Here is a 22,385-nt window from a genome sequence, read left to right as displayed (position 1 = left end):
CTCACTCCCCTTCCACCCTTCTCTCTCTGTCTCCAGCGAGTGCTTGTACTCTTTGACAAAACTAAAAAAAAAATTGTCAGAGCCTTTGGATTAGGATGTTGGGAACTGAAGGAGGGAATAGAATAGAACATTGTATAAAAATAGAATTTATTATTCTTAGCAATGATTATATTTAGAGGCAAGAAAGGAAGGGTTAAAACATTGACAAAACCTAGTTGGTAACTCAAAGTGAGGAGAATGATGATAATGGGAAAGTCACAGGAAAGAGCTGACTTGATAGAGATGAGTTTAGTAAGACATTGATGTGCGGGACCAGCAGTTAGCGTAATGACTGTGTCGCTGGACTCCCATGTAGTCTACCGCGGTTCGCGTCCCAGACCCCGTGGCTTAAAAACTCACGCCCGGTGCATGTGCGTGCGTGCCCAACATCCCGAGAGGAGAATGGAGGAGAAGGGATTGCGGTGTGACCATCCCCACTGGGGGGTGATTTCTCGCTTTTTATCTCTTTGTCTCTCTCTGTCTGGCTGGCGAGCGCATGCATCCTATAGCAAAAACCTCTCCAAAAAAAGAAAAAAAAAGACATTGATGTGCACATATGTATCTGGGGAGAGAACTGGAAGGGTCTTCTGCATTCTAGGTGATAATAAGTAACTGAGTTTATCACGGAGGAGAGGAGAGAGAGACTTAATGTGCTTTGTGCTGTTAAAACCACATGCACGGGGTAATTTATAGTGAACATAAGTTTATTAACTCATGGTTCTGGAGGCTGGGAAGTCAAAGGTCAAGGGACCACATTTTAAAAGGTCTTTCTTGCTGTGTCATCCCATACCAGGATACAAAGAGAGAGACTGGTTGTATTTGTCCTTTTGCACCAAATTCACATCCAGAGGAATAGCATTAATCCTTTCATGAAAGCAGTGCCCTTATGTCCTAAATGCCCCTTATTAAGTTCTGCCTCCCAAATACCACTGGATTGGGTATCAAATTTTTAGTGAATGAACTTTGGGCAACACATTCAAGCCAAAACTCTGCATGTGCATATAAAGTGTTTTTAGGAGGACAAAAGCATAAAAGGGTCAGAACTAAGTAAGCAAGGAAGGTAAAAAAAAACCTTCTCAGACTTGAATATTTCTGGAAAACCTAAGAGAAGAATTTTGACAAGGGGGTGCTGGGAAGGTAGGTGTGGGCATTGGGAGATGGAGTGGAGAGTAAAAGAGTAGGTCTGAGAAGAGCCTCCTAATTTTGGTAAATTATTGCTGATCTTTGAGAACAGAGTTGCAAGAGAAAGAGATACAGAGCAAATGTGTTTGTCTTGAGGAGGTGAAGGCTGCCAAAGGAGTTAGACTTTGAGGCACTGGATCCTACACAACTAACTTTGCTGATCAAGTCCCAGACCCAGCAACTTGAAACATTCTGTGTGTCTGTGTATGTGTCCAAAATAGGCTGATTTCTCCTTTTTCCTTTTTTTTTTTTTAAATATGAGAGTTTTTTGCTATAGGGAGCATACTCTCACTGGAGACAAAGTAAGAAATCACCCCCCCAAGGGAAAATGGCCATACCACAGTCTCTTCTTCAGTTTCCTCTTGCATTTTGGCATACATACATACAAACACAACATGAGTTTCAAGCTGCTGGCTGGATCTAGGAATCTAACCATGGTCAGCTATGTGGGAGTCCACCCCCTTACCCACCATACCACTTGCTGGCCCCTTTTTAAAGCATCTATCATCAGTCTCTCTCTCTCTCTCTCTCTCTCTCTGTCATCTACCTATTTGTTGTGATTTTGGGACTACCAGGTCCAGGACTTGAACTGCAGTTGGCCATGTGGGAGACCAGCATCTCAACCACCATGCCACCTACCAGCCCCCCTCACTTTCTCTTTCTCTCTTGTCTCTTTCAGGTGAGTACACGCAACTTCTGGCAAAAATTTTAAAAAACTAAAAAGTTAGATGAAAAGTCCTTTTAGAGAGTAACAACTTTAGGTGGTTGTTAGGTTCTGGATTCAGTGTGAAAAGAAAAAATCCATATAGTTGAACTTATCTTTAAATACCTTTTCTGTTTTCATAGAGTATACATATATATTCACAAGTACTACAGTTTTCTTCACCTTTGTAACATTATTTGTGTAGTTGAGTCTCTGATGAGGGAGTTGATGTATAAAGACCACGTTGTTGGCAAAATACATGTCCTTAGATCACACCAGCAAGATGGTGACTTTGTTTTTTAAGTTTTTGCTATAAAGTACATGCACTTACCAGAGAGAAAGCGAGAGAGAAAGTGAGAAATCACACTTCCCCTCCCCGCCCCTGGAGTGTGGCCATGCTGTAATCCCTTCTCTGTTCTCCTCTCAGGACTTTGGACATGCACACACATGTACTTGGCCTGACCCTCAAGCCGCCAGGTTGGTATTTGAACCATGGAATTGGTCATGTGGGATCCAGCCACCTTAACCAGCACACCACCATCTGGCCCAAGATGCAAGCATATGGGGACAGAGACCAGTGAACAACTTTTCTATCTCCCTCTGACTGTAGCATAGCATATGGCCATTGAGTGGATGGTGGTCAAGTACCCTGTTTAGAATAGTCTCTCCCTTACCATTGTTTTCACAGGTGCTGGCACCACCAAGTACATTAAATGCATGTATGATAGGGCCAGCCTCAGACCTTGGTGGTTAAGGTGAGCTGGATCCCACATACGTCTGACTGCAATTTGAAGCCCAGCCCTGATGGCTTGAAAAAACTTGCTGGTTTCATGTGTGTGCATGTCCCAAATCCCAACAAGATGGAGATATGGAGGAGAAGGGATTGTGGTAGGACCATTGTGGGTTGCTTTCTCTCTCTCTCTGTCCTCTGTCCCCCTCTGGTGAACGTACATACATGCTCTCTTTGGAGGTAGTTCTGGAGAGATTTTTGTTTGTTTGTTTGTTTTGCTATAGGGCGCGTGTGCTCACCAGACAGAGAGAGACAGAAGGCGAGAAATCACCCCCCAGGAGGGATGGCCACGCCGCAATCCCTTCTCCTCCATTCTCCTCTCGGGATCTTGGGCACGCACGCACACGCGCCTAGCTTGAGTTTAAGCCACTGGGTCCGGGACTCGAACCGTGGTCGACTACGTGGGAGTCCAGCGACATAGCCATTATGCTAACTGTTGGTCCCTTAAATAAATAGCTCTGGGGACTTCTAATAGAATTGAGATTTGGACCATCTTTTGAGAAAATTCAAAGGTTTAAGAATAAAGTTCTTACTGAATGAACATGAAATTAGCTTTCTTTTGTAATATATTTGAGTATATTTAAAGAGTCACCCACGTGAGTTCTGGCTCCTAACTATTAGGCCACAACTAGCCTAGCCCAGTCCATTTCTATTTAATGTGATTATATCTGGTTGGGTTTAATTAAGTCTGCCGTTTTTTTTTGTTTGTTTGTTAGAGGTTTTTTTCACTATAGGCGCGTGCACTCGCCAGCCAGCCAGAGAGAGACATAGAGACAGAAAGCGAGAAATCACCCCCCAGGGGGGATGGTCACGCCGCAATCCTTTCCCCTCCATTCTCCTCTCGGGATCTTGGGCATGCACGCACACGTGCCCGGCATGAGTTCTAAGCCACTAGGTCTGGGACGTGAACTATGGTCGACTACATGGGAGTCCAGCGACATAGCCATTACGCTAACTGCTGGTTCTCAAGTCTGCAGTTTTGCTACTTACTTGATTTCATCATTTTTTTCATCTGTTGTTACTTCCCTCATTTTGTGTTACATTAGCTGAGTATTTTTTAGTATTCCATTTTAATTCCTCTGTTGACTTTGTAGCTATACATACTTATCTTTGAAAGATGATACCGGATCCAGTAGTTAGCGTAATGGCTATGTCGCTGAACTCCCTTGTAGCTGACCGCCATTTGAGTCTCAGACCCCGTGGCTTAAACTCACGCCAGGCGCGTGTGCGTGTGTGTCCAAGATCCCGAGAGGAGAATGGAGGAAAAGGGATTGCAGCATGGCCATCCCCCCTGGGGGGGTGATTCCTCACTTTCTATCTCTCTGTTTGTCTCTGTCTTTCTGGTGAGTGCACGTGCCCTATAGCAAAAACCTCTCCAAAAAAAAATAAAGATGATACTTTGGATTGTAATTTGCATCTCTAATTTATCACAAACTAAAGTTAATGTGCTGTTTTGAATAAACCGTAAAGACTTGTAGCAGTCTAGCTGTATTTACTGTCTATGATGCTATTTTATTTGAGGAAATTATGCCTTCACTTAATGTGTTGATATATATGCTATAGGATTTTTTCATGATGTATATTTTTGTTACTTCTTTCTAAGTTTCTTCTTGTAATCTGTGTCAGGCATTTGCAGAATGGCTAGGTGAGACTCAAATGCCATCTGTAGGCTTGGTAATCAAATCCTTATGACCTCCATAAAGTAGAAATCCACAGTTTTAATAGCCTAATCAAGAATTGGTGAGGGGACCAGCAGTTAACGTAATGGCTATGTCGTTGGACTCCCATGTAGTCGACCACGGTTTGAGTCCTGGACCCAGTGGCTTAAACTCATGCCGGGTGCATGTGTGTGCGTCCCCAAGATCCCGAAAGGAGAAGGGATTGCTGCGTGACCATCCCCTCAGGGAGTGATTTCTTGCTTTCTGTCTCTCAGCCTCTCTCTTTCTGGTGAGCGCACGCGCCCTATAGCAAAAACCTCTATTTAAAAAAAAAAAAATTGGTGAGGAGGGGCTTACCTCATAACCTAGTGAAGGAATTCAGATCTCACATAGTTAATTCTGATTTGGACTTTGACCCTGATCGCTTGAAAAACATGCAGGGGCGTGTGTGCACATGTCTAAAATCAGAATCTCAGCAGGATGGAAAAATGAATGAAGAGCGATTGTAGCGTGACCTAGTTCTATTGGACGAGTGTATTTTCTCTTTCTCTTTTTCTTTCTCTCTCTCTCTCTGGCAGTGCACATACCATACCCTCTGGCAATTAAAAAAGAACTCTTGGAAAGAAAAACAGAAGAAATGATGAGGAAATTTTTTAAGTAGCTTAAGCTGGGCCAGAATGATTCCATGGATACTGGCAGGAGGCAGCAGTACTGGGAAATAGAAATTAACTTTTGTCTCCATCGTCTATACCAGAGTTGAACACCCCCTTTGGTAATAAAAAGATTGAAGGAAAATAATTATTTTGTTACTTTCTAGGAGCCTGTTTCTTAGATACAGTTGTTGAACAGTCCACATTTGAATTAGTAGGGATATTTGTTCAAGTAAATTCTTCTGGATCTCATCTATTCAGATAATCAATGTCTGAATGTGAGATCCAGGAATCTGCATTTTAGGTAAGTGCTTTAGGCCTGTCTTAAACACAGTAATACTGACAGTCTTTGCTATAGGACTCTTCCTCACTGCATCCCACTTTTTATTAACCAGAATTAATATTAATACTTATCTTTAAGATTAACATGAGTGAGACTCTGATGAAACAGTTTGGTCATAGTCATAGAATTCTAGAGCCTGCATGAAAAGTGCCTTCAAGGTCATGATAGATCAAGTCATATGTTACAAAGGAGAACAATGAGGCCAAAAGTGGCTTTTATAATTCTTCGATCCGTAATGAATAAGGTACTTTGCTATGGATTGTAGATCAGAATAAACTGTATAATATTTTTCTGCACCATGTAAGGAATTGTGTTAATGGTTAGGTGTTATTTTTTATCTAGTTCATGACAGACTGCTTTTTAATTGGAATATTTAGACCATTGGCACTTAATGTGTTTATTGATGTGGTTGAGTTTAAGTGTTATTTTGCTTTTCCCATCTATTTATCCCATCTCTGCTGGGATGGGATACATAGATGCTACCTTTTGGGTTTATTGGCTTATTAGTTATGTCTTTGGATTTTTTTAAAAAAATAAGAGCTGCTTTAGAATTTATATATATCTTTTTTAGAATTTATATTTGATATGCATCTTTAGCTTACCACAATCTACTTTCAAGTAATATGTGTCCCTTCACACAGTGTAAAAGCTTTACAGTATTTATTGTATGCCTTATTGCTATGTTAAAGTCATACATTTATTTCTATACATGTTAGGGACCCTACAATACCTTTTTTATGATTATATTTATTATTGTCACATTAGAAATGAAAATAAGCTGAGATGCTGGAAAAGCATGGCAACTTCATAAAGATTATGGAGTAATGAAAGCGCACCCATTGTAGAAGGTTAAATTAAGTTATCCTGGGCCAGCAGATGTCGTTGTGGTTAAGGGTACTGAACTCCCACATGGCCAGTTGCAGTTCAAATCCTGGACCAGGCTGCTTGCTTTCTCACTTTACCTCTCTCTCCCCTTCACTCTGTCCCTCTCTGATCTAATTAAAAATAAAAATAAGTTAAATAAAATAATTCTTTTAAAAAATTTAAATTATCCTGTAGGTAGTACAAGGACTACTTACACAATGGTCGTCAATGTGAGATTATTGACATTATTATTATTGAGATTATCAGGAATTTACACACCAGTGGGAAATTTTTTTAAAGAATTATTTAATTTTTATTTATTCATTCATTTTATTTTAATTTGATCAGAGAAAGAAAGGGAAAGTGCCAAAGCAAGCCACCAGGTCCATGACTCCAACCTTGGTTGGCCACATGAGAATGTCCAGTGCTTTAACCACTTCATCACCTGCTGGTCCCCCTCACACCAATGGGAAGTTTGGACCAGGTTCACCTTTTTTCTTTTTATGTTAAGGTTTTTGCCATAGAGTGCACACACCCACTGGAGAGAGAGTACAAGAAGGTGAAAAGTCACCCTCTAGGGGATGGCCACCTTGCAATCCCTTCTCCATTCTATTCTCAAGATTTGGGGCATGCAGGCACATCTACCTGGCATGTTTTTGAAGCCTCGGGTCCAGGACTCAAACTGCAGAGTCAGTCATATGGGATCCAGCATCTTAACCACCATGCCTCCGTTGGCCCACTACATTTTTATCTGTTTGTGTTGCAGTACATAATTTTGCTTTAAATAGTTAAGTGTTTTTTAAAAAGATTTTTAAAATAAGAGGCATTTTATTTACCCACATCTTTACCATATATGATATTCTTCATTTCTTTGTGTAGATTCAGATTTCTATCTGGTACAATTTTTTGTTTGAACTACTTGGTTTAGTATTTCTTTCAGCGCATATCTGCTTTGATCCTGTCGACTTTTGTATGTCTGAAAAAGTCTTTATTTCAACCTCATATTTTTAAAGACATATATTTGAAAGATACATGAAAAAGATTTATGTTTGTTGGGTATAAAATTGTAGGTAGACATTGTTTCTTTCAGTACTTTAGAGATATTGCTCTACTATATTCTGGCTTGCATTCTTTTAGATGAGAAGTCTGCTCTAATTCTTACCATTTTTCTTTTCTATATAGTGTTAATTTTTCTGTTTAAGAGATTTTACATTGTGCCTTGGAATATTTTTCTTCATATTGCTTGCTCACAGAACTCATCGAATCCCTTGAGTTTATGGATTGATAGTTTTTCATCAAATTTAGAAAATCTCTGTTCTTTTTTCCAAATACTTCTTATGTTCCCCTTTCTTCTTTGGGGACTTCAATTGCATGTACCTTAGGCTGTTTGATGTTTTCTTAGTTAGTTTATGTTCCCCCCTCATTTTTATGCGTGTTTTATGTTTGTTTCATTTAGTTTACTTTTCTCTTGCTGTGCCTTTCAAGATCACTGATCTTTTATTCTGTAGTGTTTAATCCCATTCAGTCTATTTTTTCATCTCCTTGTCTTTGTATTTTTCATCTCTACAAGATCAATTTGGATCTTTTAAAATATCTTCCATTCCTGAGGCCGGCAGGTATGGCATGGTGGTTAAGGACACTGAACTCTCACATGGCTAACCATGATTTGAGTCCCAGACCTGGCGACTTGTTTTCTCACTTCCCTCCCCCCCTGCCCCTCTCTGCTAAAATTAAAATAAAGCAAAGTTAAATAAAAAATAATTCTTAAAAAATATGTATCTTCCTGTTATTAACATGCTTGTACTTTTTATACCTTTATGAACATATGGAATGTAGTTCTAACAGTTTCAGTGTCCTTACCTGGTGAATCTGTCATCTTTGTTAGTTCTTTGAATTTTTCTCCTTATGGTTTTATATTTTCCTGCTTTTTGCATGCCTGATATTTTTTTTATCACTAACATAATAGATACTGTGGATACCTTGTTGAGTGCTGTTTATTTTTATATTCATTTGCATTTCAAGCTTTGTTCTAGGACACAGTAACTTACTTAGAGACAGTCTGTTCCTTTTGCGCCTTGCTTTTACCTTTATTATACAAACCCAGAGCAGCCATAAATTTAGGGCTAATTATTTGCCAGGTTGGAGGCAGTATCTTTGTGAGTAGATTGCTGTTGCCAGCTGCCCCGTGTATTACAATGTTTTGTATATTTTTTTTAGTTGGTGGAGACATGAACTATTCCTTGTCCTTTGTGATAACTGGGGATTGGTTAACCTGCTCTTTATAGGTAGTTCTTTCCTCAGGCTCAGGTAGTTTTTCTCTTATGTATATAGTCATGTGCCACATAAGGACCTTTCAGGCAGGAATGGCCTGCATATAGGCAGTGATCCCAGAAGAAGCTTTTTTTTTTTTTTTTTGAGAGGTTTTTGCTATAGGGCTCGTGTGCTTGCCAGAAAGACACAGAAACAGAGGCAGAAAGTGAGGAAACCCTCCCCCCCCAAGGGGGATGGCCACGCCGCAATCTCTTCTCCTCCGTTCTCCTTTTGGGATCTTGGGCACACACTCACACACGCCCTGTGTAAGTTTAAGCTACCAGGTCTGGGACTCGAATCGCTGTTAACTACATGGGAGTCTAGTGACATAGTCATGATGCCAATTGCTGGTCCCCCACAAGGAGCATTTAGCCTAGGCTTTACCATCCAGGTTTGTGTGAGTATACCTACTGTGATATTTGCACATGATGAAGTCATTTGGTGACATATTTCTCAAAAAGTACCCCCATAATTAATTGGTGTATGACTGTAAATTGTTCCAATAGTCACCTAATGACCCAAGGGGGGGACATTCTGTAATTCTTTCTTTATGAAGCTCTCTTCTGTCTGATATTCTGCCCTGCAAATTCTAGCTGTGTTGATGTCTCTGAATTCTCAACTCTTGTCTTTTCCACATGGATAGTTTGCTGGGATGTTTGGGAGACAACCCCTACCCATGAGCATTGAGTTCTGGATACTTCAGACAGCTGGAACAATATAGAGCTCATCTCTGTTTTCCTTCTCAGAGATCACTGTCTTCTGCCTTTTATCCACTGTCTGAAACCATTATTTCATATGTATATATTTTTTAAATCATTTATTTAATATTATTTATTTATCCATTTATTTTATTTTGACCAGAGACAGAGAGTGAGAGAGAGGGAAAGTGAGAAAGCAAGCCACCAGATTTGGGACTCAAACCATGGTCAGCCATGTGGGAGCTTCCAGCACCTTAACCACCACGCCACCTGCTGGCCCCACCATTATTTCATGTATTTTTACTTTTTTGTCTCTTATGGTAATTTAAGATATGGCAGTAAATTTGGTCAGTTTATCAGATGTAAGAAATGGAAGAGCATGTTTAGGTGTTAATTGTGTATTTATAAAATTCACTTACTTTTTTCTTCCTTGAGTGAGAGAGAGAAGCTCATATATCTACCCCCAAAAGGGTCTTGACAGTCCACACCCAACCTGTAGCCTGCCCAAGATCATGGGCATACGAGTGTCCAGCTTACTTTGAAATTGAATCTGGAACCCTCCCATGTGTGATTTGCCTTACAATGTGTCATACTTACTGCTGTGCCATCATCTGGCCCCCTTGGTGTTTTTTAAATACAGAAGTTATTTTTATATTAGCAAGTTGAAATAGTTAAAACAGGCTATGTTCTCTGTCTGAAGGTATTCTTTTGGAAAAAAAAATAGTTCTCTCAGTGTTATCTATTTAATCAGCCTATATGATGGGCGGGCCCCGTGCTATATACTCAGTTACTTTAAAAACGGTCATTTTTTTAAAGTGACATAAAAGCAGTATCATTGGGAATTGATTAGGAAATGTCACCATCTCCTCTATTAATCATATAGCAACATGCAGGAGGAGCTTCTTATGTGTTCTTTTTCTCCCCTAAGCAAAGATTTGAAGTAAAGGTATCTTATTTAGGGTGATGGGTAGATTCGTTTCACAAATACTGAATGTCTACCTTGTACCGGGAAATATTCTGGAGATAGGCAGTGAATAGGTGAGAATTCCTGTCCTGCGAAGCTAGTATCCTCCCTTGGAAGACAGATGATAAGTAGAAGTAGCTAATAAACATTACATGGTAACAGGCACTGTAGAAAAAAGTAAATCAGTTAAGTAAATCACTTAAGTGACTGACTTAAGTAACTGGACTAGAAATGCCAGGAGCTAAGAGTAAGAAAAATTTCTTTGAAAATTTCTAGGGCTTTCAGAAAGGTCCTAAATTCCTAACAGTTAAGGATCTCTTATTTAAGTTTTATACATCTACCTTACTTCTGGATTCTGTCTCCTCCAACTTCATAATTTTTCCATCAGTTATGTGCTCTTGTTCTAGAACTTCAACCTATTTTATTGTTAACTATTTACTTTCATTATATAGACATGTTTCAAATCCTTCTTAAGATTAGGAACAAAAGGGACCAGCAGTTGGTATAATGGCTATGTCGCTGGATTCCCATGTAGTCGACCGTGGTTTGATTCCCGGACCCAGTGTCTTAAACTCACACCGGGTGTGTGTGGGTACGTGCCCAAGATCCTGAGAGGAGAATGGAGAAGGAATTGTGGTGTGGCCATCCCCCATGGGTGGTAATTTCTCGCTTTCTGTCTCTCTCTCTGGCGAGCCCACGCACCCTATAGCAAAAGCCTCTCCAAAAAAAGAAAAAAAAAGAAAACATTAGGAACAAAACAAAAAATATTTATATCTTCCATTTTGCTTTGTATGCCTTGAACAATAAACTAGTCCAGTGTGTTATCTCAACACCTAGCATTTGGAAGCCGTTTGCACTCATTGTCTTTACTTCTTTCTGTTTTTCCTTTACCTGTTCAGTCTCTGTCATTTGACTTTTCCACTTTCATACCGTGGAAAATTGCCCTTGTTAGATGACCTGTGTACCACATAGCATGGCACAAAAGTACCCAGTCTAATGGTGACCTTTCAGGTCTTCCTTGAGTCCTTTGAGAGTAGATGCTGTTTAATTACCTTTCAACTCTCTTTGCTTGGTTCCTTTGAAATCATTGCTGTCCTGTTGAGATTTTTGCCATCTTTCTTTTCTTACAGCTTGAATGAGTTTAAATAGATTGTTTTCTCAATAGCTATTAGCTCTTTGAAACATTAGTGTTTTTATTGTTGTTCCTTAGCATCCAGCATTGTTTGGCATAAAAGTAATTAATAAATATTTGTTTAATGACTATAAGTAATGGTTTTACAATAAGTTCCCTTTATTAATTGAAGTCAGATAGCAGTTTCATTAGCTTTATCTTCTGTGTTGCAGAATTAACCATATCAGAGTTTGACTTTTTTTGTGTATTTATTCACAAGTTGCTAATTGTTGTGTTCTGCTTGAACATGTAAGTTCTCATGACTCTGATTTCTGTTTTCCTTGTATTGAGTAATAACTCCTGACACTTCTACTTCTAAAAGCAATTAGAATGTATCTGTAGATGGGCCAGCAGGTGGTGTGGTGGCTAAGGCTCTGGACTCCCACATGGCTAACCATGGTTCAAGTCCCAGATCTGGTGGGCTGCTTTCTCATTTTCTCTCTTTCTTTCTTTCTCTGGTGAGTGCACATGTTCCTTATAGAAATTTAAAAAATAATAAGAAATAAAACCAAATAAATAACTCTTTTAAAAAAAAAAAAGAATGTATTTGTAGAAAAAGGAGATTCGGAAGCATCTTTCAGTTTTTCATAGTTTCTGGATCGATTCTAAGATTCTCTTAGGATTCTTTGTACCATTCTGGGATCAGCAGTTAGTGTAATGGCTATGTTGCTGGACTCCCGTATAGTCTACTGCGGTTTGAGTCCCGGACCTGGTGGCTTAAACTTATGCCAGGTGCATGTGCGTGCATGCCCAGGATCCCAAGAGGAGAATAGAGAATGGATTGCAGCGCCACCCTCCCACCTGTCCCTGTCTTTCTGGCGTGCGCATGCGCCCTATAGCAAAAAACTGTCCAAAAAAAAAAAGGATTCTTTGTACCATTCCAGAAACATACTTATGCTTCTTCAGACAGGCATGAGGTACTTTTTAGTTTCAGAGTGTTATAAGGAGTATTTCTGATGTCTCTGATAGTTGGTGTGGATGACTACAGCTCAGAGTCTGATGTGATTATTATACCTTCAGCCCTGGACTTTGTCTCACAAGATGAAATGTTGACGCCACTGGGGAGATTGGACAAGTATGCTGCAAGTGAGAACGTTTTTAACAGGTATGTGCCTATTCTTTTCACTAGAGTAGAAATGGAACAGTGGTTATATTTATTTTAGTAGGGAAAATAAAATTATCTAATTTAAAGTAGATGTTAATATGTATAATCTGAGTCACCAAGTTTTATTAATAATCATAGCATGATCTGTTGTTTACTCCTTGATAATAGCAAGCATAAAGCACTTTTTTTGTTTGCTTTTTGACAAAAAAGTACTATTGTTTCTGTTGCCATTGGACATAATTTTGTTTCCATGTAAATTGCTTATTGGAGATTATATTCCTTCAGATGATGTATACCTACTGCATGCGGGGTGATGCTCAAGGGCATTGGGCATTCCAGCAAAGGAGGCCAGGTGGTGTAGCAGTGACCAGGATAGCACGCTGCCTAATGTGTTGTTTTTTTCACCAATGCTCTCCAAACCACAAGTATCAGATTGTTTTGAGAAATGAAAAAATTTCTCATTCAATTTTTTAGTGGCTTTGCTTGGTTTCACCTTTTAGTTTATTGATTTATGTCCTCCATGAAAGAAAGAGACAAAGACATGGGCACCCCCATAAGTCATTTGTGCATTTAGTATGTAAATGGAGGGTCCAGGACATGAACCCTGGACCTTTCCCATACATTGTTCTAGTGTGTTACCACTGTACTCTACCACCTGGTTTCTTTTGTTCAGATTTTTTGAGTATAGATATACAAAACTCAAATCTAGCAGAACTGTGTGAAGATAACATTTTGTATAATGAAGAATGAGTATATTTTGCTATTATTATGATAATCAAGGGATAATTTTGAAATGAATTTTTAGTGACTTTAGAAATTTGCCAGATCAGTTAGATAAAGATATTTGGTAAATATCCAGTCTCATCTGGTTAAAATAAAATCAGTTCTGGCATTTGTACTTAGGAAATTACAGGCTTAATATATAATTTAAAATAATAGGAAATGTTCTTTAAAAATCATTTGGATTCTTTAAAAATTCTAAGTATTAACTGTCAATGCCAGTATATAATTTCCCTTTTTTTTTGTAGACAAATGGTGGCCCGGAGTTTGCTGGATACACTGAGGGAAGTCTGCGATGATGAAAGAGATTGTATTGCTGTTTTGGAAAGAATTAGCAGATTAGCTGATGATTCAGGTATATTTATGTAGAGAAAGCAAATTTATTCATTTCTAGAAAGATTCTTTTACCAAGATTATATTTCTAAAAACTAATGGGAAAGTTAGTGTAATCTGAGTTTTCTTTGAAAGATTTACTATGTAAATATTAAACCCATCAGTAACAACGGGAAAACTTACTAAGACCCAAACATTTTATAATGTGTCTGTTTACTTTAACTTTGGAAACTTATCATCAAATCTTAAGAATATTGTTTTATATCAGGTATGTTAATATTTTCAGGAGTAATTTTTAAAAATTGAGAATACTTTAGAATAAGTTAAAAGAAATAGAGGGCTGAGTGGTTTATAACAATAATGTAGCGTTGTGAATGACTTGATGAAAAAGGAGAGTAGAAGACTGTAAGGGTGACTACTAATTGCTAGAAGGATGCATTGTTTGTGAGAAACTGAAGTGGTAGGAGCCATTCAAAGCCACCCGATAGTTGAAGGGAGTGAGGAAGGGAGGTGCCGCCCTCTGAGATTTGTAACAGGCTGAGCTGATTGTGACATCCAAATGAAAAGACTGCTCAACTGTGTACACCTCTGAGAATCAGATATTCATTGTCTAAACGATAAGCAGTTTAGAACTTTTACATCTTTCATGTGCATTATCTTAAATTTTTTTTCCTTACTCATGATAGATTGTTGCATATGCCCGTGCACAAGAGAGAGGGAAAGGGCAAGCATCCTCCACAGGGTCTGTTCATGCTGCCATTCCCTTCCTCAAGTCCTCTAGCCCTGTTGGATCGCAGACACTTGGGCCTTTGCCCATCTTCTGCCTGACCTTTTACCAGCTTTTATCTTGACTTTTTTTCCCCCCTAAATTTATCGATCTCTTTTATTTTCTGTAATAAATGCATATTTAGATTCTACTGAATTTGCTAGATTTATTTGCTAGGATTGTCAGTCCACATTTTATTCCTACTCTTTCCTGGTTTGGTTTTCTGTGAAAGGATGACTATTGATGAAGGTGTAACAATGATATATCCTTTTATACTCTTCTTAGTCTTATTTAAGTCTAATTATAAATATTCCATTCATTGACTACTTTGACATTAGGACCTAGTCCTTCTAACTTGTCCTAGGTGATTTTTTAAGTAGGAAGACTATAGATAATACAGTATCAATGAAAATATCAGAAAGGATATTTAACCCCTAGTACTGTGAGGCACAGTGCAAGTGATTAAATTAATTAATTGTAGGAAATGATACATATTTCTTATGAATTATTATGAATGATAGAAGCTCAGGTTGTAAGTCCCTGCTTTCACTCATGGGGGTGGGGAGTTAGCCTCTGTTTGATTGTGAGAAGGATTGCATAGTTAAAGCATATTTTTTTCTGAGTTCTTTCTATGCTGAGGTAAAAGTCCAAAGCCTGAATAGCCTTAAACCTAGATAAGGATTCTGCTGATATGGGAGAATATTTGCTCACATTCTCTCATTTTCAACAGAACCAACCGTGAGAGCAGAGCTGATGGAACAGGTGCCTCACATTGCACTGTTTTGTCAAGAAAACCGACCTTCAATACCATATGCTTTTTCCAAATACCTACTACCTATTGTGGTTAGATATCTTGCTGATCAGAATAATCAGGTAAGACTTCTATTTACATGTTCTTAAAGGAGATTTGTGCTGTGTAATATATGTAGAGTGAATGGCCTTGCCTGAGTGGTCTCATTTGAATGTTCTTTTCCCTCTTTAACTTACGCTGTTTTTAAAAATGGCTAGTTGTTTTGGACACGATGTCAGCACATTACGTCTAACAAATCTCACAGGTCTTTGTAATTCCACTGTGGACAGTCCCTGGTGACTACACTCTCATTTGGTGCTCCCGCTATTCCTCAAACAATCCTGGTTATTTTGTGAGACATCTTTTACAAAGATGGCTTTGGTGTTCTACTTTATCTGTTATAATGCAATCTACCAACTTCCATCTTTGGAAGAATTGAAAATAGCCACACTTAACTTACTTTCAGGATCTTGTTAGTTATGGATTCCTCTACTTTGAGAAGTCTTCAGATTTGTAAATTCAGTGTATGTGCTTTGTCAGACTGTTATTTTTTTCCTAGGTGAGGAAAACAAGCCAGGCAGCTTTGCTGGCTCTGCTGGAGCAGGAGCTAATAGAGCGATTTGATGTGGAGACCAAAGTGTGCCCTGTCCTCATAGAACTGACTGCCCCGGATAGCAATGATGATGTGAAAACAGAAGCTGTGGCTGTAAGTAGGATACCATATTCCCATTGAGGCAAAATGACTGCTAGGAGGTGCTCGTTAATTGTTAGGCTTGTTTTTCTTGTTTAACACTTATTTTTAAAAGTAGCCACAACCCATTAGATCTGAAATATAATTCAAGGCTAGAAAGGAACGGAGAAGAGTATAAGGGAAAAAGCCTATCTTTTCTTTTTCTTCTTTTTAAAAAATTTTCTAGACGGTTCGTGTGCTCCCTAAAGGGGGGAGGGGAGAATACCCCCATCGGGATGGGTACACTGCAGTCCCTTCTCCTCTGTTTTTCACAAACTCCTGAGTCCAGGACTCAGAGCACACATGGCCATGTGGGATCCAGCTGCCCTAGTCACCATGGCCCTCCCAGCCTGGGAAAAGGTGTATCTTTACACAATAAAAAAAAAAAATGTAAGTAGTTGTATATTCATTATTATGTCATAGTAAATTACCAGTGCAGTAAAACACTCTGGGCTAAGCCACCCTAGTGCAAGTGGGAAGGCCCTGCTATGTGATGACTAGGGCAACATGGGAGGCCCAGGTTTGGAGTCTGTCCTGGTTTAAACAGTCCAGGTGTACTGGCACACAGCTGTGCAGTCCTGCCTAACTAACAGGTTGGGGCAGGCAGATTGTGATCTGGAGAGACCCTGTTAGAAATACCTTTGTCTCTCCATCTCTTCTTCCCTCTTTCTTCTGTGTGTGTCTTTTTGTACTTTCTCCCTCTCAAAAAAATTAAAGACGAAAACCACCGTGTATTGAATGAAGAAACACTTGATCCCCCTCATTTGCTATAGAACATTTTTCTTTTTTTAAATAATTATTTTATTTAACTTTATTTATTTTATTTATTTTAATTTGACCAGAGAGAGAAAGAGAGAAAGAAAGCAAGCTAGCTGCTAGGTCTGGGACTCAAACCATGGTTGGCCATGTGAGAGTCCAGTGCACTTAACCACCACGCCACCTATCTGCCCCCTGCTGTGGAACATTTTTCAAGGGACTGTGTAAGACAGTGGAAATAAAAAAGTAACCCATGGCTCCTGACCTTGTCAGTGTAGTCTTTGGAAGAAGGATAGTTAGACAGGTAATTTTACTATATGTCAATGTTGATTATTAGGAGAATATACAGTTAAGTCTTTATGCACATAGTAAAGCCAAGGGTTATAGCCAGTTTTTTTTTTGACCCGTAAACAATATGGTTAGCAAATATTCTGATAATATGAAAGCCACAATAAATACATCATTCATTAGCATATAATAATATTTGTTATGATTCACATTCATGGTACCTGGGTTCAAGTGGTAAGAATTCTGACAATTAGTTAGAAAAATGTTTAAATTATCTAAAAATTTATTCAAATCTGTTTGGTTATAGTTCACTGTTTAAGCTTAAAGTAATAGATTTGCATTTTTGCTGAAACAAAAAAATTACAGCAAAATTATAAATAGTGCTTCTGGATCATCATTAGTGGATAAATCTGAGGTCTCTCTGGTCTCTTCCCTTGAAAAATTTCTCAATTTTATTTATTTGTTTATTTTAGATATTCAATTACCACTAAATAAATGTAGGCACTTTTTTTTCAGTGATATTTTAATTGAAGTGAAATTCAAATACAAAATTAACCATTTTAAAGCATATCGTTTGTTGACACAGTACATTCACAGTGTTATGTGTCTACCACCTCTGCCTAGTTCCAGAGCAATTTTTTTTTTTTTTTTTTTTGTAAAGAGAGATTTTTTTCTATAGGCACATGCACTCATCAACGAGACAGAAACAAAGTGAGAAATCACCTCCCTGAAGGGATGGCCATGCCATAATCCCTTCTGCTCCAGTTTCCTCTTGAGATTTTGGGCATGCATGCACACAAGCCTGGCATGAGTTTTAAGCCACTGGGTTCAGGACTCGAACTGTGGTTGGCTACATGGGAGTACAGTGATGTAACAGCATGCCATCTGCTGGTCCCTGAACAATTTTTTTTTTTAATTTAAGAAATTCTTCGATAAAAGAAATCAGTTTGGTGTAACTCTTGGTTTTTACTTAGTAGAATTTAACTTGCTCTATTACAATTTCTGGTAAGACTTATTCAGTATAAACGTAATCATAATAAAAAGACCATATCCGGTATAAGCAGGAAATCCATAGTTCTCTCGCGATCGGTTTTTGTTTGTTTTGTCTTTCTTGGCCCCAGTTATTCTCTATATTTGGATAACTTATTCTAATAAATTCAGGTATGTTAGATCAGTGGTGCAATATAATTGTGGCTCTTCCATTAGGGCCTAGAAATGCTTATTCAAAAATCAACCTTTGGTTTTAAGAGATGGAGGCATTATCCCCAGTTCTAGTAATGTTGGGAATTTGGTGGGGGTTTTGTTGAATTTCTAGATCAGTTTAGAGAAGTAGCTCTCTCCATTTATTTCTGTCTTTATTTATATTATAAGTGTCTTGTAGTTTTCACCAGAAAAAAAAATCTGTATTTTGTTAGACTTTTTTCTTTTAAAGGTTTTTGTTATGGACAAATGTGCTTGCTAGAGAGACAGTAAAAGGGAAGGTGAGAAATCAGTCCCAAGGGTGGATGGCCATGCCACAGTCCTTTCTTCTCTATTCTCCTCCTGGGATTTTGGGCTTGCACTCACGCATGCCCAGCATGAGTTCCAAGCCGCCGGGTCCAGTACTTGAACCTTGGGCAGCTATATGGTAGTCCAGCCTCCTTAACCACCCTGCCACCTGCTGACCCTGACTTCCATGTTTTTTAAGGTCACTATATTGTAAATGATACTGTTTTTGTTTGTTGTTTGTTTTAGAGAGGTTCTTGCTATAGGGCACATGCGTGCTCTGGAGAGACAGAGAGAAAGCTAGAAATCATGCCCTTTCCCCGCAAGGGGGTTGGCCATGCAACTATCTCTTCTCCTCCAGTCTTCCCCTCGTGATTTTGGGCACGCACGCACATGTGCCTGGCGTGTTTTAAGGCACTGAATATGAGACTCTAACCATGGTTGACTACATGGAAGTCCAGTGACATAAGCATTATGCCATCTGCTGGTCCCAGTGATACTGTTTTTAAATATTTTTAGCTCATTGTAGTTTATACCAGTACAGGAGATTTTTGTGTTCTGACATATTTTGCAACCTTCCTAAACTCACTCATTCTGGTAATTTCTTTGTAGATTCCTTAGAATTTTCTACATAGACAACTATGTTACATATGAGTAGAGTTTTCTTTCCAGCTTGTGTTTTTTACTTCATGATGTCATATTTATATAGTCTAGGAATAGATACAATTGGTACCAGTGACAGACCATCAGATTTCTTTATGTATTAACTATGGGGGAATATATTTCAATAACAAAGGGCTATTTTTCAAATAAGTTAATCCTCTATTTGCTTGTTACCATGTTAACTGAAGCATATGTGTATTGGAACTGTGTTCTTGCTTTCCTTGGAACTAAGGCTTTTCAAAACCAGGATCCAGTTCTGAAATGCATGAGCTTTGGTTAGCTAACATTGTGCTTTGCAAGATGAGGACTGTGTACAGTTCCTTCTTAGCAATACAGAAATATTAAGCCCAGATCCTTAGGGATGATCTCTGCCTTGGAACATTCACTATTTGTTTTGTTTTTTCACTAAGAGAATGTAGTTTTTTTTTTTTCTTTTAAAATGATAAGGTAAGGGCCAATCCCATAGCCTAGTGATGAAGGGGACCAAATTTCCCACATAGCCAGCCACGGTTGAATCTTGGCCCCAGTGGCTTAAAAAACACACCAGACCATGTGCATACATGCCTAAACTCCTGAACAGGATAGAGAAATGAAGGCAAAGGGATAGTGTCATGGTCATGCTCCGTGAGGGGTGTTTCAAACCCCCCCCCTTTGGTGAGCACTTGTGCCTTCTGGCAAGAAATTTTTTAAAAACACACACAAAAAATTAAAGATACCAGCGAGTTGATTAAGTGATAAACATGGAAACTATAGACAAAAATGAAATTTTTAGGATATTGTGTGTGTTTGCTGTACACTTAGTAGTTTTTGGTTCATTTTACTGGTAGTGGTTCACATCTATTTTCTGTTTCCTTCTTCAATAAATAAGATGAAATTAACAATTGACTGAATATTTTCTGTAATATATGCAATAAGTGATACCATACCATATTTTATATTTCCTTAAGTTAAATACTTTTGTTATCAACCTTAAACTGTTCTTATTTATTTTAGATAATGTGCAAAATGGCTCCTATGGTTGGGAAGGATATCACAGAGCGGCTTATCCTCCCTAGGTTTTGTGAGATGTGCTGTGATTGCAGAATGTTTCATGTCCGAAAGGTATTTGTTATAGTCGATTGTTTTTCTGTTTAAGAACTCTTTAGTTCTCGTGATTAAAGAACTCCATAGGTAATGTTTTGAAACCTCAGTGCTGTTTCTGTTGTTAGGTCTGTGCTGCCAATTTTGGAGATATTTGCAGTGTAGTTGGCCAGCAAGCTACTGAGGAAATGTTGGTAAGTACCTCAGACACAAAGGGGTTAAGCATTGTGTTACAAAGCAGTATATGAGAGGTCTTTCAGAAAGTTCATGGAAAAATGTATGTTATGAATAAACTATATGTAGATTTCAGTTCTTTTTCTACCAAATTAAATTTGTACTTTAATTCCATTTCCCCATGAGCTTTGAAAGGTACACCTTTGCTCCAAAATTTTATTAGCACAATCCTATGAATATAAACCAAAAGGACTGTAATGACTGAATTTAGTTTATTTCTATAATCTGGTCAGTTAAACTTTGTTTTGGTAAGGACATTTTGTTGAAAATACAGATGTGTAAGGACCGTTAATCCATTTTACCTTTCTGTTTCTATTAAACACATCAATTATTTACTCAGTTGAATCTTTAATTTTATTTTAATCCTCAAGTATTTTGCTAACATATTGAATCTACAGCAGGTTAGTTTTAAATAGCATATAGGATACTTATGCCTGATGTACAAGTTAACATACTGAAAGAGTTTCTGAAACCATCTGTTATGCAAAGAAAGCTCAGGTATAAGCTCTTGAATAGCATTTATACTATACTTTTTGGGAAATTTCTTGCTTTTGTATAGGCAGTTGGATTAAGAAATAAATGTAGTAGTTTTTGTTTTGTTTTTTAATTCCTGAGTAGACTCTTTGGTATCCATGGAGGATTAGCTCTAGGACCCTCTTCTCTGTGGATATCAAAATCCGCAGATGCTCAAGTCCCTTATAGTTGGCCCTTTGTATCCATGGGGACACAAGACTCAGATGTAGAGAAAAGTTGGTCTGTAATTGACTATTAGTGTTAAATAGGTACTTTACTTTTAAGAAATTCCAATATTTAAAACACTGTGAAAATAGAAAATAAAAGAGAAGTAACTTCCTACTCTGTGTGACTAACAAAACCTTCTCCTCACATAGCTGCCCAGGTTTTTCCAGCTTTGTTCTGATAATGTCTGGGGAGTCCGGAAGGCTTGTGCTGAATGCTTCATGGCAGTTTCATGTGCAACGTGTCAAGAAATCCGACGGACTAAATTATCAGCACTATTTATTAATTTGATCAGTGATCCTTCACGTTGGGTAGGGTTTTATTTAATTATCACTTTTATAAAATATTACATTTGAGTGAATTTTAAAGCAGAGACACAATTTTGACTTTAGAATTTTAAGAATTATTTATAATTTAAGACATGTTATTGTGGGGCCAACATAAAATGGTTATGTCATTGTAATCCCATGTAGTTGGCTATAGTTCAAGTCCAGGACCTAGTGGTTTATAACTCACACTGGGGGGGCTGGCAGGTGGCATGGCAGTTAAGGGCGCTGGACTCCCACGTGGCCAACTGTAGTTTGAGTCCCGAACCTGGCAGCTTCCTTTCTCACTTTCTCTCTCTCTCTTACTCTGGTAAAATTAAAATAAATAAATGAAGTTAAATAAAATAATTCTTAAAATCAAACAAACAAACAAACAAAAAAACAACAACAACCACACCGGGTGCGAATGCCTGCACCCAAAATCTCAAGAGAATGGGGAAGAAGGGATTGTTGTGTGGCCATCTCCCCAGGGGGTGATTTCTCACTTCCTTTCCCTCTTTGTCTCTCTGGTGAGCACACATGCCCTATAGCAAAAATCTCTCTCTCTTAAAAAAAAAAAAAGAACATGTTATTGTTCATACTTTAGGAGTGGACTGTCCAAAGAGTACTATGTTAATGGTTTGTGGTTTTTGTTACCAGAAAAAATTTACTTACAAAAATATATACATATATGTATTTTATTTCTGTAATGTCAGTAGTAACTTCCATTTTTAAAAATTGTTTTTGTTTTGTTGTTTTTTATATATTCAGTCACTGTATATAATTACAGCATACAAAATGAATTTTCCTAACATTAATACACTGTATGCTCCTTACTCCTTATTTAATAATTTGAGTTTGACTGTTTCTTGGGTAGTCTGTTAAAGTTTTGTTAATTTTGTTCATCTTTTTTTTTTTGGAGAGGTTTTTGCTATAGGGCGCGTGCACTCGCCAGACAGA

At 38.2% G+C, this 22,385-nt stretch overlaps 1 protein-coding gene across 1 annotated transcript in view; it reads left to right on the top strand.

Moving 5' to 3' along the window:
- Positions 1 to 12,345: 12,345 nt before the first annotated feature.
- PPP4R1 (protein phosphatase 4 regulatory subunit 1) overlaps positions 12,346 to 22,385 on the top strand; it is a 50,745-nt gene continuing 40,705 nt past the window's right edge. Inside the window, exons 1-7 of the mRNA XM_014582358.1 lie at positions 12,346 to 12,477; positions 13,506 to 13,612; positions 15,087 to 15,229; positions 15,706 to 15,852; positions 20,062 to 20,169; positions 20,277 to 20,342; positions 21,273 to 21,431. Of these exons, the coding sequence (XP_014437844.1) occupies positions 12,419 to 12,477; positions 13,506 to 13,612; positions 15,087 to 15,229; positions 15,706 to 15,852; positions 20,062 to 20,169; positions 20,277 to 20,342; positions 21,273 to 21,431 (789 nt within the window). The 5' untranslated portion in view covers positions 12,346 to 12,418. The remainder of the gene's footprint in view (positions 12,478 to 13,505; positions 13,613 to 15,086; positions 15,230 to 15,705; positions 15,853 to 20,061; positions 20,170 to 20,276; positions 20,343 to 21,272; positions 21,432 to 22,385) is intronic.

Source organism: Tupaia chinensis, unplaced genomic scaffold (assembly GCF_000334495.1).
Source record: "Tupaia chinensis unplaced genomic scaffold, TupChi_1.0 Scaffold143584_1, whole genome shotgun sequence".
Classification (NCBI taxonomy): Eukaryota; Metazoa; Chordata; class Mammalia; order Scandentia; family Tupaiidae; genus Tupaia; species Tupaia belangeri.
This window is presented reverse-complemented; position numbering and strand designations above follow the sequence as displayed.